General features: G+C 35.7%; 1 protein-coding gene and 2 long non-coding RNA genes across 3 annotated transcripts; 1 reads left to right on the top strand and 2 right to left on the bottom strand.

Annotated features, from left to right (window-relative positions):
• The first annotated feature begins 6,234 nt into the window (after positions 1-6,234).
• On the top strand, positions 6,235-9,515 carry LOC108885742 (uncharacterized). Its single transcript, XR_001961285.2, has 4 exons — positions 6,235-6,289; positions 7,221-7,281; positions 7,562-7,600; positions 9,245-9,515. It is a non-coding gene; the product is annotated as an uncharacterized LOC108885742 (long non-coding RNA).
• LOC108885741 (uncharacterized) lies at positions 9,095-16,800 on the bottom strand. Its single transcript, XR_001961282.2, has 5 exons — positions 16,592-16,800; positions 12,753-12,853; positions 11,067-11,135; positions 10,121-10,189; positions 9,095-9,300 (listed from the first exon to the last, which is right to left on the bottom strand). It is a non-coding gene; the product is annotated as an uncharacterized LOC108885741 (long non-coding RNA).
• Positions 16,801-17,476: 676 nt separating this feature from the next.
• Positions 17,477-22,323, bottom strand: LOC108885740 (tetraspanin-8-like; the record flags this gene model as incomplete). The annotated part of the gene is made up of 7 exons (XM_018680161.2): positions 17,477-19,754; positions 20,035-20,118; positions 20,942-21,052; positions 21,250-21,345; positions 21,458-21,532; positions 21,935-22,054; positions 22,231-22,323. Coding segments are annotated over 7 exons (660 nt in total), but the record flags the coding sequence as incomplete, so codon positions are not given.
• Positions 22,324-22,542: the final 219 nt, after the last annotated feature.

Genomic DNA, 22,542 nt, shown 5'->3' with positions numbered 1-22,542 from the left:
GACTGAATCAAAATTTTCATACATCTATGGTATTTCAATTAGAAGTAGTATTAAAATACAGATACATGAAACCTTGAATCATTTGAATTATTTAATTATCATTCAGACCACCTGACAAAACATGAAAAGAGTAAAAACAGATGGAAAATGGAATAGTGGTATGAAAAAAAAAAACTTAACTCAAGGTTCACTTACTAACTTTTATGGAGCTGTTAACGACACTACTCAGTCCCCACAAGCAGTATTTGCAGCTAAGCAAGACTGATGAATGAAGGATGTGATTAGATTTAGTTTTATTTTTTTTTCTTTTATCTTTTTCATTCTGTTCATCATTTCTCTCATGGAAAATGTCATACCAGTGAAGCCTGTTGAGTAGAATAAAATCCAATGGATTCAGTGGAGTCATTAAGCATAGCACTGTGTTGACTTAAGACTAAAAATAACTAAAGGGGACGGACTGACTGTCTGGGTGTGCGTGTTTATGTCCATACATGTGTGTGTCTGAGAGAGATGGTTATAACAGTGTCCCTGCTCTCTGCTGGTTTCTCAGCAGACACTGAGTGTTTCTGAAACGTTTAAATATCTTTAGGATCAGCTGCATCAGCCCACACAGTGACAATGACGAGAAACACTTCAGCTGTGCGCCACAGTAAAATGTGATGGAAGCCAAGTGGAACAATGTCATCCATCTCCATCTGTCATGTGCTGTGGAAACATCCGTTAGATACCTGGAGTAACCGTTGCTCTAGAAGTGTTTTTATTATGTGTGGTGTGTGATTAACATTGCAGCTTCCAGATACCCAATAACCCAAAATAAACACATAACAGATCATTAGATCTTAGTAAAGTCAACAACATTTCCAATATCCATAAATCCACCTAGAAAGCAGAGGAAAAAAAGAGGTCTCAGAGCTTGCTTAAGAATCACAACATTTTTAAGTTTTCTTTGGTATCACAATAATAAAGTCATAATTGTCTGTATCCCTTGGTTCACTGCAAACATATATCTTTGCCTCACAATTTGGAGACCCCTTCCCATACCCTCATGTTTGAAACTACACTTCCAGTAAGGCTTTGGGAGATGTAAACAGGAAGAACATTGGACTGCACCTGGAGCCCGTTTCTTAACCTATATTTGTTTACACGTTGACACCATTAAGAAGCATGCCAAATTAGCTATTAACACTTCTTGTTTTCTGTCTACCCATGGATGTACAGACAACTATCACTGGATTACTGTGATACTGAAGAAAACTTAAAAATGCAAAAATTCTCAAGCAAGTTCTGAAGGGTCTTTTCTCTGTAATTTCTAAGCAGATGTATGGACGTTAATTCATTAAGAGATAATGATCTGCCCATAAAGTGTTAATCACACTGAATCTAAACATATGTGCTTCCTTTCTGTGTGTTCACATTTGACTGAATTAGTTCATCAGAACTGCTCTCTGAGCGCTTCCGTCTTCACTTTGAGCGTAGACCAATGACTGTACACGTCCGCTGATTCAACCAATCAGAGGCGGCTGGTTGGCGGAGCCATGTTGGTAGGGCGAGTGTCGACACTGGCAGTGACGTCAGTCGTCATTGAACGTGAGCTGGCGTGCAGAGCAGATCCACGGTAAAATGAAGTTGGAAAAAGGAGTGAAAACACTGAGTTAAACTATCGTTTGAGTCCTTTCTTCGTCGCTTCGGTTTGTTGGAACTATGAGACTATTATGGAAGTAGTCTGGATGCTAAAACTTGAAGCTGTTTTCGTCGAAGACGAGTGAGGCTTGTCTCTCAGCACACCTGCTGCGCTAAGGTAAGCTAACGAGCTAACTAATTAGTGGCGAACACTAGCATTTGTGGGCGACAGTTAGCATTAGCATTCGCCTTCTTTCTTAATATCTTTTGGTTATTTCCATTTTCAGACGTTTGTATGTCATGGGTAAGAATCTGTTCGTGTGTTTGTGACTAAAGCAGCTGTCTCTGAACCGAACCCTGACATGAGATGTGTCCTCCAATATGAGCCGGTTTGTGGTAGTTTGTGTTTTTGTGGTTGATTTGCATTATTCCGTGTTTCCGCTTGGTTCGTTTTTTACTTCCCTTTATGCGTATTTGTGGTTGTTTTGTGTGTCTTTGTTAGTTCCTGTTTATTTTGTATCCAGTTGTGGCCATATTTTTGTTTCATTGTGTCATTTTAGCATCTGTTTTTTTGTGTCACGTTATGTTCATTTTGCATCTCCTGTACCTTAGTTTGTTGGCTCTTTAGGTCATTGTTGCGTCTTCTTGGCAATTTTTTGTCTTTGTGGTAGTTTTTCATCATTTTGCATTTCTACCAAGTCTGCATCTATTAATTATGAGCTTTTTGTCCTTTTGCAGTCTTTGCAGTTTTTTGTCTTTGTAGTTTTGTGTCTCTTTTTGGTCAGTATTGTCTATTTTTCTGGGATATATTTTGTAAGTTAACATTTTGCAGTAATTGTTCATTCATCCATTAATTGTACCAGTGTATATCAGTGATCTGTCATTTGTTTGTGCTGACTTGATTCTTGACTGAGCTCAGTTTGGTGGTAAATACAGGTTTGAAAATATTTTAACTCCTTGTCTTCATAAGTTTGAACCTCAAAAACAATCACGATGTGATTCTCCACCTCAAAGTGTAGTTTGTGTATTGATGGAAAATTTATATTATACTAATTATTAATTAATATTTTTTTTATTAGTTAGGCCTGTAAGTTACATGGCGGCTGTGGCTCAGGAGGTAGAGCAGTTGCCCACCAATCAGAAGGTCGATTCCCGGCTCCTCCATGCCGAAAGCACATTGTATAGAACAAGTGCTGTATGAATGTGTGTGAATGGGGTGAATGTGATCTGTAGTGTGAAGTGCTTTGAGTGGTCAACATGACTAGAAAAGCACTATATAAGTACAGTCCATTACCATTTACATGTGGTGTTGTTGTGTTTTCCAGGTGTTTACTTGTTGATCTGCTGCAGCCTGGAGGGAAACACCAGCTCTCACCTCACAGACCAAACAGGTTGGTGTCCTAAACATTCACTCAGTCTGAAAATCTCTGTGTTGATGAGCTGAAATATTAACGTCAGCAACTGCTCAGTGTTACTGTTTCACTCCCAGGTCAAACCTTCATATTTAATGAATTTAATATTGAATATAATAATAACAGATTAATCATGTCTGTAAAAAAGTTAGGCCTGTTATAGTTTTGCAGAGCTCAAGGTGACATCTTCAGAGGCCTCTACTATGAGGCGAGGTTACTGGCTTATCAGAGTAGCTTCATGAGTAACTTGGTGACGTCTGGTGTAACTTCACTGATTAACCCATACTACAAAAGGTGGATAGGTTTTACCTGGGGTTTGCTGCCATGGTAATTTATGCTGCATCTCTAAAGTGCTCTGAGCAGGTTATGATCATGGTTAACTCAATGTTACTCAATGCAAAGTACCGCCCCATAAGTGGAAGTACCAATCTATGTATATCGAATGAATGTAATGCTGTTATGCTCAGAGAGAGAGATTGAGATGTGTGGACCAATAAAATGCTCCACTTTTTCCATTTCCAATTTCAGTTATTTTAATTTGTTATTTTTTTTCTCACAGTCAAGCAGTAGAATCTAGCATCATTAGTGTTGCATATTATTGATTTTAATAATCTTTTAAAAGGGCGTGGGGGGCATTATTGTCCTGAAAGACAATATAATGTGAAAGACTGTTGTAATTGTAGACTACAGACCAAAACATGCAGTATTAATGATGGGAAATATGAATGTGTACCACTGTATAGAATGTTTATATTTCATCCAGGTTCAGTTTCCACTGAGGCTGAAATACTGTTAACATGAAGTTCATACTGAGCATAACAGCATTACATTCATACATATACAGCCTGAGTGTTCCAGGCAGAACATCACTAACAGAGAGTAACAGCTCATTTTCAGACATGTGACCCATGTGTTGACTGTAATCCAAGTATCTGAAAAATTATCACATATTTTATGTGTCCTTACATCTCATATTACAAGTTAAAATGATGATGATGTTCTTTTATCCAGTCAACAATATTTAACAGAGTTCCCTCAGATCCTTAAAGTCTTAAAAGTCATTTAATTCATTAATCTGAAAATAAGGCCCTAAAAAGTCTTAAAATGTCTTAAATCAGTCTTTCAAAAGTCTTAAAAATTCATGGGAGGTTGGAATATATTTATTCATTTGTTTTTGACATTCCAATTTTAAAATCCCAAAATAAAACGTAACTTATTAAAAATAAAATGAAATAAAAACACTTTATCGAATGCCTCATCTCACATTAAGTCATGCAGATCAGGATAGTGAATATATGCCTGCGATGATGGCAGTATCCTGAATGAGGGTGGCAGCAATACGCTGGAGCTGTGTCTAGTCTGCCACAACAAAAGAAGGTGGCCTACACATATCTTTCTGGAGAAGCGAGTTCATCATACCCAGGATATCTTTTAGTTCTCTGGTTTCACTAAACTTAACAACCAGAGTCTGGCTAAGCGGTCGTTTGACACTGGTTATCAACTTGTTAAGTCAAACCAGGGTTTCCTGAACACGTTCAGGTGTAAAAAGCAGAGTCTTTAACTACAAGTAACGTCATCAGAACCAGTAATAAATTACTTAATATGGTAGGAGGAGAAACGCTGATACCTGCAGGTTAATTCAGTTCTAGCAAAAATGACAATTATCAAAGTCAGGCTGAGGATTTATTGTAAATAAGTACAAATTCTTTTTACTTACTGAGTGAAAGTTAACCTACCCCAGAGTAAGTTAGCCGTTCAGCAGAAGTTACTGAGGTGATTTACTGCGATAAGAAGTGAACCACCATCCTAAGACTGAAAACCCAGAGTTAAACCTGAAGTCACCACGCTAACTGCAAATCCTGCTTTGTAGTACAGGCCTCAGTCCTGAAGACAATATTTGTCGTCTTCAGTTTAAAAAATTTTTTTTCAATTTATTTTATTGTTAATTATCAGTTAGTAAAATATCTTTATTTCAGTTTGAATATGATCATAAATTCAGGACAGTTTTTTAATTGATAAATTATAGCAACAAAGAACACCATATAAATTAATCAAAAATAAATTAGTAATATATTAGTAATGTGTTGTAATTTGAACTGTTAAAAAGTCAAAATATGATATAAAATATATATGAAATACTGTATATATTTGCAGTGAAACTAAAAACAACCTGCTGTCTGACCTTTGTAAATCCAGAATACAATGTTAGGTTTTTTATTTGAACAAATAAAGATTTTATATAAGAAGATTGAACCAGGAGTGAGATGAGGCCTGAACTCAAAGTTTATCAGTTAAATGTGAAATGAAACATGTTCTGTGTCTGACAGGACATAAACAAAGATCATCTCTGAGTTTATTAAAGCTGTTGTCAGTCAACATCACTGGAGCTGATCATCCAATGAAATGAGCAATGGAAGTAAAAGTCAACTTAAACTAAAGTTAATCAGACTGAACAGATGTGAGCAGAATTTGATTTGGTTTGTATCCTGTAACCTTCATTCACAAAGTAAACAAAGACAAAACAACACACCTGAAATAAACATGTTGGTGTCCGCACACCTCATTCAAACTAAAATAAAAGACTCAGAGATAAAGAAAAAGACTGAACTTTAATCTGTAAAACTTAATATCAGTTGACTTTTTAAAAATGTAATATGATGTTATTAAATTGAAGTTATTGGTTTTTCAAATTAAACTTAATCTCTGGAAAAGTCCAGTTTCAGTCAGAAACTTTTAATGATTTAGTTCCAGACGACAATATTCAACAACGTTTGACCCCCAGGAGGCACATTGTTTTATTTAGCTTTCATAACAGAGCTCTGGAGTTTATTGTTGACTTGATAAACAATTTTATTAACATAATGCTGAGTGTTAAGTCCCTCTCTGTCTCCCTCTTAAATAAAATCAGCTCAGTATCAAACTGAAAACTACATTTTTCTTCATTTTGTCTTTTTCAGTCAGATTTAGTTCAGATTTGAACAAACTAAATGACTAAATGTTTCCATCCACTGCTGTAGTATGAATATCAGGAGAAGAGAAACACACATTTCACTCTTGAACCAGCTCAGTCCACACTCTGGATTTTACTTTTCCATCTTTTGACAGTTTGAACTTCAATACCCAGAATCCCTCTGTGGTTTTGTTGTGAAGGTGTAAAAGTGTGTGATGTTTGCTGTGGTTTTTCTCCACAGGACTCAGAGTTGAAGGAAACAGTTGGAGTGACAGAGAGAAGAGACAGACATGAAGATTTCCACAAGGTCAGTGTTAGTTTCTTCTTTTCAGTCTGACTCTGTCGTTATCTCAGCTGCACTTTGACTCTTTAAACCTTTAAACAGCCACTACTGAAAACATCAGAGGCCCGTACTATGAAGCAGGGTTACCGACTTATCAGGGTAACTTCAGGAGTAACTTGGGTGATGTTGGGTGTAACTTCCTGATTAACCCGTACTTCGTCAAATTATTATATGAACCCAATGTTATGTATTGTCACACCCCTAATCAACATCATAGTCATCAAGTCTGTTTAAAACAAAGTTTATTAAGAAACATTGTAATGATTTTGTTCCAGACGTTTATATTTACTGTAGAGTCCACACATTTGAGGACAGTCTGACAGCACTGAGCAGCTCCTTCAGCGATAGGCTGCTTCACCAAAAGTGTGTGAAGGAGAGGTATCGCAAGTCCTTCCTGCTGCTGTCAGACTCTACAACCAGCACTGCTCCTTATACACCACATACTCACATGGACCATTTTTCACTAGGTTTCTGCACTTTAATTAATCCAAAACAGCTGCTATCAGTCATTCACTGTGTGCAGTTCCATTTTCAGATGTGCAATATCTGTATTTAGTTCATTTTCTGTCTCTATGTATAAAGTCCTGTGTATATTGCTCTTCTGTTAATATTTTTTATTACATTGTCATGTTTATACTGTTGCCTATAATTTTTATAGCCTTATCTTGTTTTTATCTTGCCTTTACTTGTATTTATGTATTTTTCTATCTTTTCAATCACTGCTGCAACAATGTAAATTTCTCCATTGTGGGACTAATAAAGGATTATCTTATATCTTAAGCAGCTGAAACAGTCAAAGTCATTAAATATTAGTCAGTTTTTTAGTTAAGTTATTGATGAGGAACACGTGATAGAGTATTGATCATTTTCCTTTGCATATTTTTATTTCCTCCAGGTGTCACCACTTCATCCATGAGTCCAGAGACCAGGACCAGATCCAGCACCGAGTCCTCCAGGTAATTCAGAATCACATCAACTGTTCACTAGAGACTTCACTGACCTCAGCACTCAGACATTAAACAGTTTAATAGATCAGTGATCAATCTTCAGTCTGAACAGAAACTGAATGAAACACAGTTTCAAAGAAAAGGAACAATTTAAACAATCAGAACAATATTACAACTAGATCCAGAATCTGAGGATAAAATGACTGTGTCTGTAAAGATGCAGTGAAGTGTTTTTATTCTCATTTAATGACCAGTTCTGTTTTGATTAATGTCATGTTTTGTTTTTCAGGTGAACTCACAGAAACCACTGGATCCACTCGAGGTGAAGGTAGGAAAATGTTTTTATTTCTATTAAAATCACATCAGGGAACTTTAAACAGTTTAACTCTTAAATTTAACAGAGAAACAAAAACCAGATATTAGAAATTAAACGTAAATTAAAAGTAGTGATGTAGGAATGTGCTCATATTAAGTAGTATTTAAATGTACTTACTAATACTAGTAATTCCAATGTAGTACCTAAAAGTAGTAATTTACAATAATAACATATTAGTGTTTAAATAGTAGTAAGTAAAAATAGTATGTAAGCAATAACTAACACTAGTAACTAAAAGTACTATCCAAAAGAAGCAACTTAAGATGGTGTTTTCAAGTAGTAACATAATAGTATTTAACAGTACCACCCAAAAGTCTAAATAGTACTTAATTACAACTAATTGTAGTTACTAATAGTAGCAAGTAATTAGTATTTAAGTAGTATTTAATGGTACCACCTAAAAGTATAAATAGTACTTAATTACAACTAATTGTAGTTACTAATGGTAGCAAGTAAATAGTATTTAAGTAGTATTTAATGGTACCATGTAAAAGTATAAATAGTACTTAATTACAATTAATTGTAGTAATTAAAAGTAGTTACTAATACTAGCAAGTAAGTAGTATTTAATGGTACCACCTAAAAGTATAAATAGTACTTAATTACAACTAATTGTAGTAATTAAAAGTAGTTACTAATAGTAGCAAGTAAGTAGTATTTAATGGTACCACCTAAAAGTATAAATAGTACTTAATTACAACTAATTGTAGTTACTAATAGTAGCAAGTAAATAGTACTTAATTACAATTAATTATAGTAATTAAAAGTAGTTACTAATAGTAGCAAGTAATTAGTATTTAATGGTACCACCTAAAAGTCTAAATAGTACTTAATTACAACTAATTGTAGTTACTAATAGTAGCAAGTAATTAGTATTTAAGTAGTATTTAATGGTACCACCTAAAAGTATAAATAGTACTTAATTACAATTAATTGTAGTAATTAAAAGTAGTTACTAATAGTAGCAAGTAAGTAGTATTTAATGGTACCACCTAAAAGTATAAATAGTACTTAATTACAACTAATTGTAGTAATTAAAAGTAGTTACTAATAGTAGCAAGTAAGTAGTATTTAATGGTACCACCTAAAAGTATAAATAGTACTTAATTACAACTAATTGTAGTTACTAATAGTAGCAAGTAATTAGTATTTAAGTAGTATTTAATGGTACCACCTAAAAGTATAAATAGTACTTAATTACAACTAATTGTAGTTACTAATAGTAGCAAGTAAATAGTATTTAAGTAGTATTTAATGGTACCATGTAAAAGTATAAATAGTACTTAATTACAATTAATTGTAGTAATTAAAAGTAGTTACTAATAGTAGCAAGTAAGTAGTATTTAATGGTACCACCTAAAAGTATAAATAGTACTTAATTACAACTAATTGTAGTAATTAAAAGTAGTTACTAATAGTAGCAAGTAAGTAGTATTTAAGTAGTATTTAATGGTACCACCTAAAAGTATAAATAGTACTTAATTACAACTAATTGTAGTTACTAATGGTGCTTAATATAGTAATTAATAGTGGTGACAGTACTAATTAATTGTAGCAGTAGTACTAATAAACATGTTGTTGTCTCTGCAGGAGGAGGAGGAGGAGGAGGAGATGAAGATGAAGATGATGTCATCAGGCGTGAAGAGGTGGAGCTGATGAAAGAAAACAACAGAGTGATGAAGCTGTTGATTAAAGACACTGACAGAAAAACCTCCAGCCTGTTGATGGAAACACAACAAACACTTTGTTCAACTGGAGACACTTTGTTTCAGCCTCCCCCTGCTACATGTTTGACCACTAGGAGGCGCTGTGTTTTACTCTCTGGTTATTGTTGTTCACACATGAGGATGTTTCCAAACACCAACATGTTTCTAATTAACTGTTTATGATACAACTGTTTTATTAGCTGTATCATAAACAGTTAATTAGAAACATGTTGGTGTTTGCTAACGTCCTCAGGTGTGAACAACAATAACCAGAGAATAAAACACAGCGCCTCCTAGTGGTCAAACCTCTGTCATTATCTCTGCTGCACTTTGTTTAATAATTTTGTCTGGAATAAAATAAATTTATAGCAACATTATCTAGTATCACTAGTTCTATTTATTCTGTCCTATTAATACATTACTTTACTAATTACTGTTTTTACTCACCAATTACTATATTTAGTCACTAATTATATTATCTAACAATACTAAATATCTCTAGTAATTAATTGAAATTAATAAACATGGTTGAGAAACTTTTACCAATTGTTTATCTAGATTACATCATTGTTACTGGAGAGAATTTACAAAAATCAGATTAAATTCTACACAAGATAAACTATTAATTATTAAGATTTGTAGGTTCACTGTTTAAATTTGTGATGTTTTCAATAGTAGTTGTTTGTTGCAGACCAGAGGTTTAAAGAGTCAAAGTGCAGCTGAGATAACGACAGAGTCAGACTGAAAAGAAGAAACTAACACTGACCTTGTGGAAATCTTCATGTCTGTCTCTTCTCTCTGTCACTCCAACTGTTTCCTGCTTCAACTCTGAGTCCTGTGGAGAAAAACCACAGCAAACATCACACACTTTTACACCTTCACAACAAAACCACAGAGGGATTCTGGGTATTGAAGTTCAAACTGTCAGTGTTCTCAACTTGAAGCTATTTACCAACAAACCTGTAACTGGAAGCATTTTGAGTTTTTACATTAAATAATATTTAACAATAAACCAAATGTAGATTAAATCTGTGACTGTGTCATAAATTCTACACAAAACTTTTGTGTACTTTTTACAGCAATATTCATTAATTATATTTTTTTTTTACAATCACTCACACTTTTCAAAACATAAGATGGCTACTTTGAAGAATGTAAAATATAAAACAGATTTTTTTGTTTACTACATAATTCTATATGTGTTCCTTCATAGTTTTGAAGTCTTCAATATTAATCTACAAAGAGAAACTATTGAATGCGAAGGTCTGTCTGAACTTTTGACTAGTACTGTATAACAATAACTTTTTACACTCACACATTATTTTTTTCAGGTGACAAGCACTTTCACACCTGTTCACACATTTATATTTCTTACAGTGATATTGATAGTTTTTGTAAGCTCACACATTTACCTTACTTTTTACAGCAGCAAGCAGTGATAGCTTTTTATGCTTACTCATGCATTTGTGATTTTTTTTTCAGTGCATTCATTGATAATTTTTAAAAAACATCAGACCCTTTGAAGCCTTCACAATATTAGCACAGAGGGTTTCTGGGTACTGACGTTCAAAATGTCTTGACAGTTTTTTTTACGCTCACAGTTCCTATTTTTTACAGTGATTTACACTAGCACACCACTTTTTGCAGTGGTAAACATTAATTATTTTCCCTCTTAATTTTTTTTAGAATAACATACATACACATACACTGACCTTGTGGAAATCTTCATGTCTGTCTCTTCTCTCTGTCACTCCAACTGTTTCCTGCTTCAACTCTGAGTCCTGTGGAGAAAAACCACAGCAAACATCACACACTTTTACACCTTCACAATAAAAGCACAGAGGGATTCTGGGTAACAAAGTTCAAACTGAGTTCACAGTGAATAATGCCCCCTAAAGGTCAAACATCTGTCACTGTCTTTGAAACAAAATCATTAAAGTTTTGAGCCAAATGTTTAATCTTTCTTTTAAACATACTTGACTTTTACATAATGAATAATTCAATTCCTGTATTTTCACAATAACCTCATCATTGAGAAAATGTACTTACTATTTATCTTTATTACATGATTTTTACTGGAGGTGTTAGAGCTGTTTTATTAACTTGACCTGAATAATGTGGCAAATGTAGGTTTTACAACACATTGTGTTTTTAGGTCTAAATTCAATCAAAGCTGCTGCAAAGTCTCCTGTGTGGAAATAATCCCCAAATTATCAGTAAAAAAAAACAGCTTATATGTTGGATGAGGCACAGCTGATTTAGTCAAACACAGGAAGATCCAGTTTCCAGTTGTTGACTGCTTCAGTTCTTGTAAATAAAACACTGAAACCTTTGTTAATTTATTTTATCTAATCAATAAACAGCTGATTCATTCATGTTTGTTGTGTTTTTCATTTACAGAATAAATTCTATCTACAATATTAAACATATTACCAATGCAGCTGTTCAGATGAAACTGAGACCAGATATTGTGTTAACTCATTAAACACTACACAGTTAAAGAAATTGTAACATTCCAATTGGTAAAAAAGTTATATGCAATAAAGTGTAAAGACAAAGGAAAAAAGTTTTAAACACACTAACTAAAAATGATTTAATACTTCTGGAGACACCCTCTGTTTGCAATGTTAGCTTAAAAACACGTCCAGTACAAAGACATTTTTCACAGTGTTCAGGTGGGATTTTGGCCCTTTCTTCTGCACAGACTGTCTTTCAATCTGGAAATTTCCTGGGGGCTGGTGAATCTTGATCTTCAGTTCCCTCCACAAATGTCCTGTTGGGTTTAAATCTGATGATTAGCTGGGCTGTTCCAACACCTTCATTTTCTTCCTCTGGAACCAGCTGAGTCTCCTGTGCAGCATGTTTTGGATTGTTGTCCTAATGGAAGGTCCACCCACATCTCAGTTCATCGTTCTGGTGGATGGCACAGATTCTTCTCAAGGATTTCGCTGCACATGGTTCCATCATCCTCCATTCAATAATTTGGATATTGCCAGTACCATGATGCTTCCACATCCAGACTACACTGTGGCTAAGGTATTTATAGGGTCATATGCAGAGCCGTTTCTCCTCCAAACATGACATGTCGTCTTGTCTGACCACATGACATTCTCTCAGTAATCTACAGGCTTCTCCAAATGTTGCTTTTCTTCTCTTTAACTTTATAGTGTTATTGAGGTAATACCAATGTCTGGTCTAAATTTCAGGTGAAAAGCTGAAATATGTTTTAACAAAAAAACTGCTAATGTGTTGAATACTTATTTCCCCACTGTATGAGCTTCATCAGATCACATGTCAACATGTGACTCTGTAACTTCCTGTCCAACACTTCTGGAAGTTTCTCTTCACATCATCACACAACAAACATCTCGTTACAGTTCAGAAACACTCAGCTGTACCTGGAGGTGAAGTAGGAGTAAACATGGCTCCTGTCAGGTGTCACATCTCTGTCTCCAGCTCTCAGGCTCAGATTAACCTCGTCTGTCTTTACAGGGTGGAACTAAAATTCAGAGAACAAACAACATGTAAATAACAACGTGTAAACAAACTAAATCACTCTTCTTCTTACTGAAGCTTCCTGTCAGCTGGTGACAGGAAGCTTCAGCAACATCACTGATGAAGACTGAGGCTCAGCAGGTGAAACATCAGCAAAAAAAACACCTGCTGTCTTTATATAAGAAATCAGTGAAATAAACATGTAAACAAGTCTACAGGTAAATATCTCTCCACAGTTTAAAAGTTTTCTGTCTAAATAAATAAAAAGTGAAATAAGGACTTCATCATTATGACTAAAATAATGATCACACTTTGAGTTTCAAAGTGAATAACTATTAAAATAAGATTTTACAGGGAGAAAAATAATTTCCATTTTTCAAAATCTAAATCTAAATTCAGCCTTTTAAAATGCAGTTTTAATGTAATGATTTCTAACTAGGGATGTAACGGTATCGTCAATTTCACAATATCATAATAACAAAAGTGCCTCAATACTGTCATGAACCTGGACAGCAACAAACAATCGGCCTTTCCAGGCAAAACTGCAGTTTTGTTACAGCTGGGGAGGTGTTGGAGGTGAGGGAGAACAGAGCAGGGGAGAGAGAGACGAAGCCTCTGAAACTGTGGATGCTCCAGGGAAGAAGGTGACAGATACATAAAAAACAATATGCAGACACTGACTCTTCATTTGCCCCTTTTTTTAAAAAAAATATTGCAATAAATATTGTATTGTGGACTTGTTATTGATGTATTATTGTATCATGACATTTTTGTATTGTTACATCTATATTCCTAACAAATCTCAGCTCAGACACTGAAGAGAGACAGGGAGTTAAACTTTCAAAGAATCAGGTCACCACAAACAAATGACTGATCACTAATATATACAACAGGGGATCAATAGACATATTACTGCACATTCCTCTGGCACAGCATATAATGGAGGACATAACTGACCACAAGGAGACACCAAATGGGAGACTAGGCCAGGATTGCACTCAAAACTACAAAGAAAACAAGTGACCACAAAGAGACAGAACAATGTAAAAACACTGCAAAAGGATCATATAGAGATGCACAACAACCTCCAATAGTCAGGAACAGACACAAAACTACAGGCACAAAAAGAGGAAAAAAATCGGATCATTAATAGATGTAAAATGAGTAGGGTAGAAACGCAAAATGGATGATGCAAATGATGCAAAACTACATTGCGGTCAAGCCATCCGATGTCCGTTTCTCAGTGGTCAAACCAGCCGACAATAAAATTAGAGTGCACCCGTATTCTAGCCTTTACAATAAATGCGCTGAAATGAAAGAGAAGACAGATTTAGAAGGCAGGATTATGGACTTCCGGTTTTCGAAATAAGATGTTGGAAAACAGTAAATAAAGAATTTGTGATATCAAGACGCTATGAAAATATACTGCTCCATAATTTCTGGAAGTGGCTGATATATCTGACTTCAGGATACAAGAGAAATTACAAAAGTTCTACTCCTGGACATCAATATGGTTACATTTCTTAAATTTGAGCTAATGTAAAAACAAATTGCTCGATAATTTCTGGCAGTGCCTGATATATTTGAGTAGAAGACATCTCCAACTACTCTCACACTGAATATCATTCATTTTTACATTATCAATTTAGAGAAATTCCACATTAAATGTCCTACATCTGTACCTCAATATGGTTACATTTCTTAAGTTTGAACTGCTGTAAAAACAAATTGCTCCATAATTTCTGGCAATGGCTGATATATTTGAGTAGTAGAAATCTCAGACTACTCACGCTGAATATTATACAATTGTACTGTATCAATTTAGAAGAATTCCAAATTAAAAGTCCTACATTTGTACCCTTATATGACTCGATTTCAGATTTCGATTTTGCATCAGAAGATCAGGCAGGTAGTGGCAAAAGGGAAACTGTACTTTTTATTAGGGATGCACCGATACCACATTTTTTCAATCCAATTACAAGTACTTACATTTGAGTTCTTGCCGATACTGAGTACTGATACGAGTACAAAGGTGCAGAGCCTTTGATGGAGACGCTGGCCCTGACACTCTCAGTGTCCCATTAATTGGCTTGATGATGTGGAGATACAGGTGGATGAAGCCTATGGTGAACTTGAGAAGTTTCAGAACATCACTGTCCCAACCTCTGACACAGAATGCATACCTCCTTACTCTTCAAAAGCATTGGTGTCTACAACATCTGTGATCACCTCATTTTTAACTCCTCCAACCAACTCCATGTCATTGCTGTCTGTGGTCCCTCCATCACCTGTGACATGTACTGTGACAAACACCTTGCCTGCACTTTCTCCTGGAGCACATAGCAGTGAGTTTCATTAAAGTATTCATACAGTCTTGGTATTTGTTGCCACATTAACTCTAATTGTATATTTGCCATAAAGTTAAAATGAACTAAATTTAAGGTTAACATTAACCTTTTCTCAATTAGCTCCAGTGGAGCAGTTACCAGTGGAATCTGATTTTCTAACATCTGAAAAGTCTGCTTCATGTGATGTAAGGACAAATGTCCTTTGTAAATGTACATGTACATGTCTATAAACTAAATCTGGGTAATCCTGGCTGTGCTCTCATTGATTAATAGGATTCATGGCTGCTATTTAAAGTTCTAAAATTATTATTAATTACTTTATTTTAGGATTATGTTGGATAAGACAATATAGAGTGCTATGGAGCTGTGCAGGACTTGGCAGAGTTCTTGGTTGGCCTCTGAGACTGCCATCTCACACTTCTTTGGGGCCCACAGTCCTGCACAGTGGCCTGACTGCAAAAGAGTGGTGGAGACCATCTTTACAAGGCTTTGTGAATATCAAAGTTCAAATATGGGACTTTTAATTTGGAAATTCTCTAAAATGATACAGCAGAAATTAATGATATTAAGTGCGTGAGTAGTCAGAAATGTATACTATTCAAATATATCAACAACTTGTTCTTGCAGCAGTTGAAACATAAAAAATGTAACCATATTGACGTACAGATGCAACAAATTCTTCTTTCACTGCTTTCCAACATCTTATTCTGAAAACAGGAAGTCCATAATCTTGCATGTCTGCTCGTTAGGGATCGTTTCAATGCATTTACCGTAAAGGCTCGAATACAGGAGCACTCTAATTTAAGTGTCGACTAGACTGATCACGGAGAAACAAACGTCAGCTGGCTTAACAGCAGTAAAACTACCACAAACACATAACATTGCCACATAAGACAACAGACTAAAACGCAAAACGATGAAAATGGACCACAAAGCAACACAAAGCAATCCCAACAAGATGTTAAACCGTCACAATGACAGAAATAAATGACCACAAAGAGACGCAAAATAACCAGGAACAGAGAAAGACACAGAAACTACAACAAATACACATAAAGCGAAGAAATAAACAGAAGTAGAACCATGAAAATGATGCAAAACAACCACTACCCCGCCACATGAGACACAAACTGATCACAAATTACAGAAAGTCACCAAGTGTCTGCAAAGACACAGAAAGACACTGAAAGTGACCACAAAGAGACACAAGAGTTGTAAACAGACATCCATCTTGTTACCATCTGTCCATATTAGTGGCCAAATCTTATGTCAGAAACAGCTGCTTCAGACACAGAAACACAAACAGATCCTTAACCACGAAAGACCAAAAGAGACTAGAAGACAAGAAGGCTAATGCTAATGCCCGCCGCTAATTAGTTAGCTCATTAGCTTACCTTAGCACCGCAGGTGCGCTCAGCGTCCAGCTTCCCTCGTGGTCGACGAAAACAGCTCCAACTTTGTTTCAACGTCCAAGACTTCTTCAGTAATAAAGTTTCTAACAAACACAGTTCTAACGAACCAAAGCGATAGCTAAAAGGACGGTTTTACTCCTTGATTTCACTTGTTTTTCTGATTTTGATTTTCTGCTGCTCTGCTCTCTGCTTCTCGGTCACGATCAATGACGACACACGCAACCACACACAACCGACGCATGGCATACAAACGCTGATTGGTTGGTTGATTATGCTCCGCCTATTTCGCCTCTGATTGGTCAAAACAGCGGAAGTTGTTCCCTCAAAGTAGTAAACACTACTTCTGATTGCTCACTTCTCTGAGACCATGGAAGGGTTGATCCGCGTTTTGCCTGCACTACTTCCATTTTATAATGTAAAATACGTTTATAGTATTATTTTCTCTTTTAAGACACTAATCAAGGAGAAATATACTATCACTGTCTTTGCTCCATGTTCTGGAGGCAATCATCAGTGAATTTATAAACTATATGGATTTATAGGTGACAATGTGTAACTCACCTATCATCACCTACAGAAAGAAATTGATTTTGTGATTGTTTTTTTGTTAATTATTGGTAAAGCCAATATGAACAAAACACAAGGTTAAATGGACATTTTGAATCTAGATTAGATTAGAATTTAAACTTGTTAGATTTAACAGTAAACTTAACTTGAAAATGAGGAAACTAACAGATTGGATCCATTGGCACTTGACAGTTTGTCTTCCTGTAATAAAAGAGCAGTTTGGATTTTATTTGCAGGAGGAAGGAAACTGAGTCCTGGCATTTATCAGAAACTCAATATTTAACCACTTCACTCATGACAGAGCTTCCCATTATCATTTATTGTATTTAGACAGCTGGAACAGAGGTAAAACCATTATAAACATCAGGCTGCAGATGCTCACACAGGGAACACCTCAGGTTTAGTATGTCAAGACAGCAAACAAACGACATCCTCTGTTGTATTTCATCACAGCATGCAGATCACAGACCTGAGTGTGGTCTGGAGTCCATCAGAGGTCCTGCTGATGAGTCGTTGGGGTCCACAGACAACAATGAAAGGTAAATGACATTTATATGTATCTTTTATACTTTTTTGGAAGCCCCTTCTTGCAATGGGATACTCATAAGCTTTTTCAATCATAATCTATTATAGTTTTTATATCCATGGTGGCCTTTGGCGATTAAGACAAGTAAAGAACTTTCAGTATAATACTACACTTGATTTTCCATACTTAAAGGGTAACTCCAGTATTTTTGAACCTGGGCCTTATGTTATGTTTTTAGGTGTAAATCATTGATTGGGAAAACAACCTTTAGAATCTGTGCAGTATTGAGCAAGAATGGTGTACCTGGCCACTACAAAACAGCTGATATATATCATTATATTTTCATCTTGCAAACTAACTAACAGATGGAGGCAGTGGTAGTCCAGCAGCGCCCGTGTTCTTCACTGTAAAATCACTGTTTTTGTCAGTGGAGTCTGGTAATGACATAAACTAAGAACAACTAAAATGAAAATAAGCACTTAAGTGGACATACATTGACATGGACAAGGTTCATTGTTTTACACTGCAGCAGTTGTTCACGGTGGCTGGATAGTCTGTTCTTGATCAATACTGCACCATTTCCAAAGATTTTTGTCAGGTTAGAAAATACCATAGTAAGTAGTAGTAGTAAGTGATTAAAAGTACACAAAAACAAAAACATCCTAAATGCATTCAACCAAAAAACAAAACAAAACAGAAAAAGAAACAGCAACAAGGTTCAGAGTGCAAAGAAATCAACTTTTGCTCCAAAAGATTACAATTTATAAACTTTTAAAATAAAAATAATTTTTAAAATAAAAACAATCAGAAGTTAATGAATAATATTCTGTAACAATGTGGTGTAAGATACTGAATCTATGCAGCAGTGTCAGATTTAAGGCTTAGTGTTTTATAGTAACAGTATTGTTATTACAGCTTGTATTTCTGGAAGGTTTACGAAGTTACTTTACAACAGCACGAGCACACCAATTCAACTTCCTGAGGATTATTTTGTAATATTTTCTAATAAAAACAAAAATTAGAATGGCAGCAGACCTTGCAACAGACAGTTATAGCAGTATGTATTTGGACATAAATCTTGGAAGCCCATTCTTACCCCCAAAAATAAAGAAATAAAATAAAAATGATTGAACATAATGAGTAAGGCATGTATCTCAAAGCTATGACTTGGTACTTAATAAAGTCAAATTAAGCATATTTGAGAGAACCACACACAGTATTAACATATAGAGAAACTACTGTATATTAATACAAATTTGGTTTAAAAGAAAAGTCTAGATTTATGAGTTTGTAAGAAAAAATTAAGAATATTGTAATTATGAGATGTAATTATGTGAGAATATGTTCTTATGCATAAATCATTCATGTGAGATGGAAAGTTATGTCAAAGGAATTTAACATATTTATATATATATATTTGCAACCTCTTATTTATTGATTGATTTATTTTTGGGAATTAATGGGCTTCCACATTAATAAGCTCAAGACAATATGAAGATTTATATTTTCCTACATTTTGTTCTTTGAGGCCTCATGTGAATGGAAAAATTAATGATTAATGAATAATAATTTTGACATGATGAGTGGTCTGTAAAATGTCCATGAAGTCACAGGTCACAGATTTTCTGTAAAGTGAAGGGAACACTCTGATATTGGGGAATATCCACTTGTTTTTAACTCATTTGATTCAGTAAATTAGAAATACACTGAACCTTTTCCACGTTAAGCACTTCTGAACTTTGTCCAAAATATCAATATATTTAACCTGTAGGCTATTTTTGTCATCGCTGAGATCCATACAGTACATAACAGTCTGTGTATTAATGACATGAAATTTCAGCCAAAATATCAGTATGTTCCTTCACAATAAGAGCACAGGTTAAATTACAGTAGCACTGAAGTTAGGTTGATGTTGCATCAGGTCATTTGGGCACTGCTGATTGGCCATTGCAAAGCAGTGAGGGTGGGGGCTCAGGGATTATTCGTGGTGCCGACAGCCTCCTTCCTGCCAATCTGACAGTAGAGAATCATGGAGAAAACCATGCCAAAAATCTGTGGAGAGAGCAAAACACATAATATAATCAGTCACACTTTACACCCCAAACACATGGGAAAATAAGGCCCAAAAACACCAGAGTTATCTTTTACTATAAAGTGTTCCCAATGTTCAGTCACTGTCTACACTTGTTAGCAAAGAACTAAATTCCCCTTGTATGTGATTTCTCTGACGAGCCTGGTCTACCACGAGAAAATAACCAAATTTTAAATGTGAATATTGTATGTTTGTGTAAATGGTTGCTTCTAGTGGGAAATAAACTGTGTGTGTACTCACTAGCAGGATGGCGATAGCGAAGGCAATCCCCAGCACTATCTCCATGTTTTTCTCCATCAGACTGATGATTTTGGTGGCGCAGGGCTGCAGGACAAGAAAACATCATCATTATACTGTACACCACATAGTTTTATGATTTGCGTGTTTTTCAGCAATCTTTTTGACTGATTCCAGTAATATAATCTGTAGTAAGTTTTAAGTCTCCGTATGCTGGTTTTCATATAAGGTAACTGAAACCAATGACTACCTGAAGAGACAATCTAATGTTCAGCAGTGATCAGCAGTGAAATATCTCTCAAAGGTATTTAACCACCTATAGGACCCTGAAAATCTCCTAGAGGTCCACTAGAAACCTAAATCTAAAGGACTTGTAGAACCTTGTCACTGACCATTATCACTTCCAAAACTACATGTAGAGCCTTCACAATGACCATTGGAACCTCTAAAAGACCCACAAAATCTCATCACTGACCACTACAACCTGTAAAAAGACCCAAAAAATCTCTTAATGTTTACTAAAGCTTCCCAAAACTGTCCATAGAACCTCATCAGTGACCACTCACACCTTCTAAACAACCCCTGGAACAACCTGAAAAACCTCTACGACCTTCCCACTGACCATCAAAAAATATTGAATGATCCTGAGAACCTCCTCAGTAACCACTACATTCTCATAAAGGAACCCTAGAACCTTTCTTTAAATCCTGTAAATGATGTACCATACTGTTGTGATGAATGAAAGTAAAACCCACCATAAAGTGTGCTAGTGAACCTCAATGCAGGTTTTTCCTTTAATTTGTCATTTGTCTTTGTGGCCAGTCCCAGAGCTACGTTTTTGTGAAGAAGGGTTAAATCAAAATTTCTGTACTCTAGTCATAATTCAGTTACACTCGTGCTCTGGTCTCACCTCTTGGTAGATTGCGGATGATTTGCAGTCTGCTATGGTGCTGTTGCAGCGACAGGAGTCTGGGATCTTTTCCCAGTCGGATGGTCCATTCAAAAGACCACAACACTTCAGCTGAAAGGAAAATACAACAACACATGGAAAATTTCAGACTAAACCAGTTAAGTGCGGTCAGTGTGTCCAATTGGGAAAATGCACATTTGGATCAGTGGAAAGGGTTTGGGTAAATCTACAGGAAATGAATGCGAGCCTAATTAACTTTCCCAAAAGAGATTTGAGTAAACGTGTGTGTGTGTGTGTGTTAGTGTTACCTCACGCTGCAGTTTCTCCAGGTCATCCCTCACAGCCTGTGGTTGGGCTGACAGCGGCGTAAAACCATTCAGACGTTCTTTCACCCAGTTGTTCACCTTTAAAACACGCAACAAAAAAGAGCAGCGATCAGCATGACATTTGATTCTCCCAACAAAGTGCTGAGTGCATGGACAGGTGACATGAGGACAGAGTTACTTCCTGTTTTACCTTTGATTCGTCAACGGCTCCCAGGATGCCTGCCGCCAGCAGGAGGATGAAGATGAGAAGTAGGAAGATGAAGAACTGAGGGGACACAGGAGGAGTAAGAGGGTTGAATTTGTGTGTGAACATTTTCACAGCTTTAGATATCAGAGTTCTTTAAATTTACAAGACAAAAGTTTAGTATTCTCTGAGATTATAAAGTCATAAATGTGTGAGAAAAAAAATCACAAATTCTGAACTCTTTTCCTTGTACATTTCTGACTTTGATCTCAGAGAATATTCAGTTTTTTCTCAGACATTTATGACTTTAATCTCTGAAATTCTGGTATATTATCCACCTCCCCAGGATCTCTAATTTCTTTTTAAATTTCCAGTGTCCCTAATACACCATTGAAGCTGAATGACTTTTAACAAAAAACTTTTTTTTTTTTTTGGTCATGATTTAAGACAGGAAATATCAGATAATAATAATCTGATGCTCACCAGCAGCAGCATACAGCGGTTCTCTCTGATGGCTCCACAGCAGCCAAGGAACCCGAGCACCATGATGATCACTCCAATGGCAATCATCAGGTCAATGCCAGGAAGAGATTCATTGGTGATCTGAAAATGGGAAGAGGAGGTGGGGAAGGGGGGCAAGTAAACACAAAACAAAGTGAAACTGTGCCACTGTAGAGAGTTTTGGAAGAGCTTGGATTTAAGAGGTGAAGAGGAGGAACAAATCTCAGCTTGTGTGGAAATGGTGCCAGCAACGAGTAGAATTAAACTGAGACTCTCACCTGGTTTCCACCCTTGCTAACTTTTAGGTAGATGCCCACGCCCAGGATGATGCAACCACTCAGCTGTATAGTGAGAGTGAGAGTGAGAGTGAGAGTGAGAGAGAGAGAGAGAGAGAGAGAGATTCATTTTAAATCACAAAGTGTGCAAACAAATGTCACTTGAAGAGTTTACTGGTGAAAATCAGATGACATCTGGTGGAGAAAACCTGCAAGGCTGAAACTGTGAAAGTATCAAAAGACACCATCTTAGAAGTTATAGAAACACGACCAGGAAACTATGATAAGAGAGGAAATGCCCACTTAAAAGAATTT

Source organism: Lates calcarifer, unplaced genomic scaffold (genome assembly GCF_001640805.2).
Source record: "Lates calcarifer isolate ASB-BC8 unplaced genomic scaffold, TLL_Latcal_v3 _unitig_1024_quiver_1489, whole genome shotgun sequence".
NCBI lineage: Eukaryota > Metazoa > Chordata > Actinopteri > Centropomidae > Lates > Lates calcarifer.
Note: the sequence above shows the minus strand (reverse complement) of the source record. Positions and strands in the feature narration are given on the sequence as shown.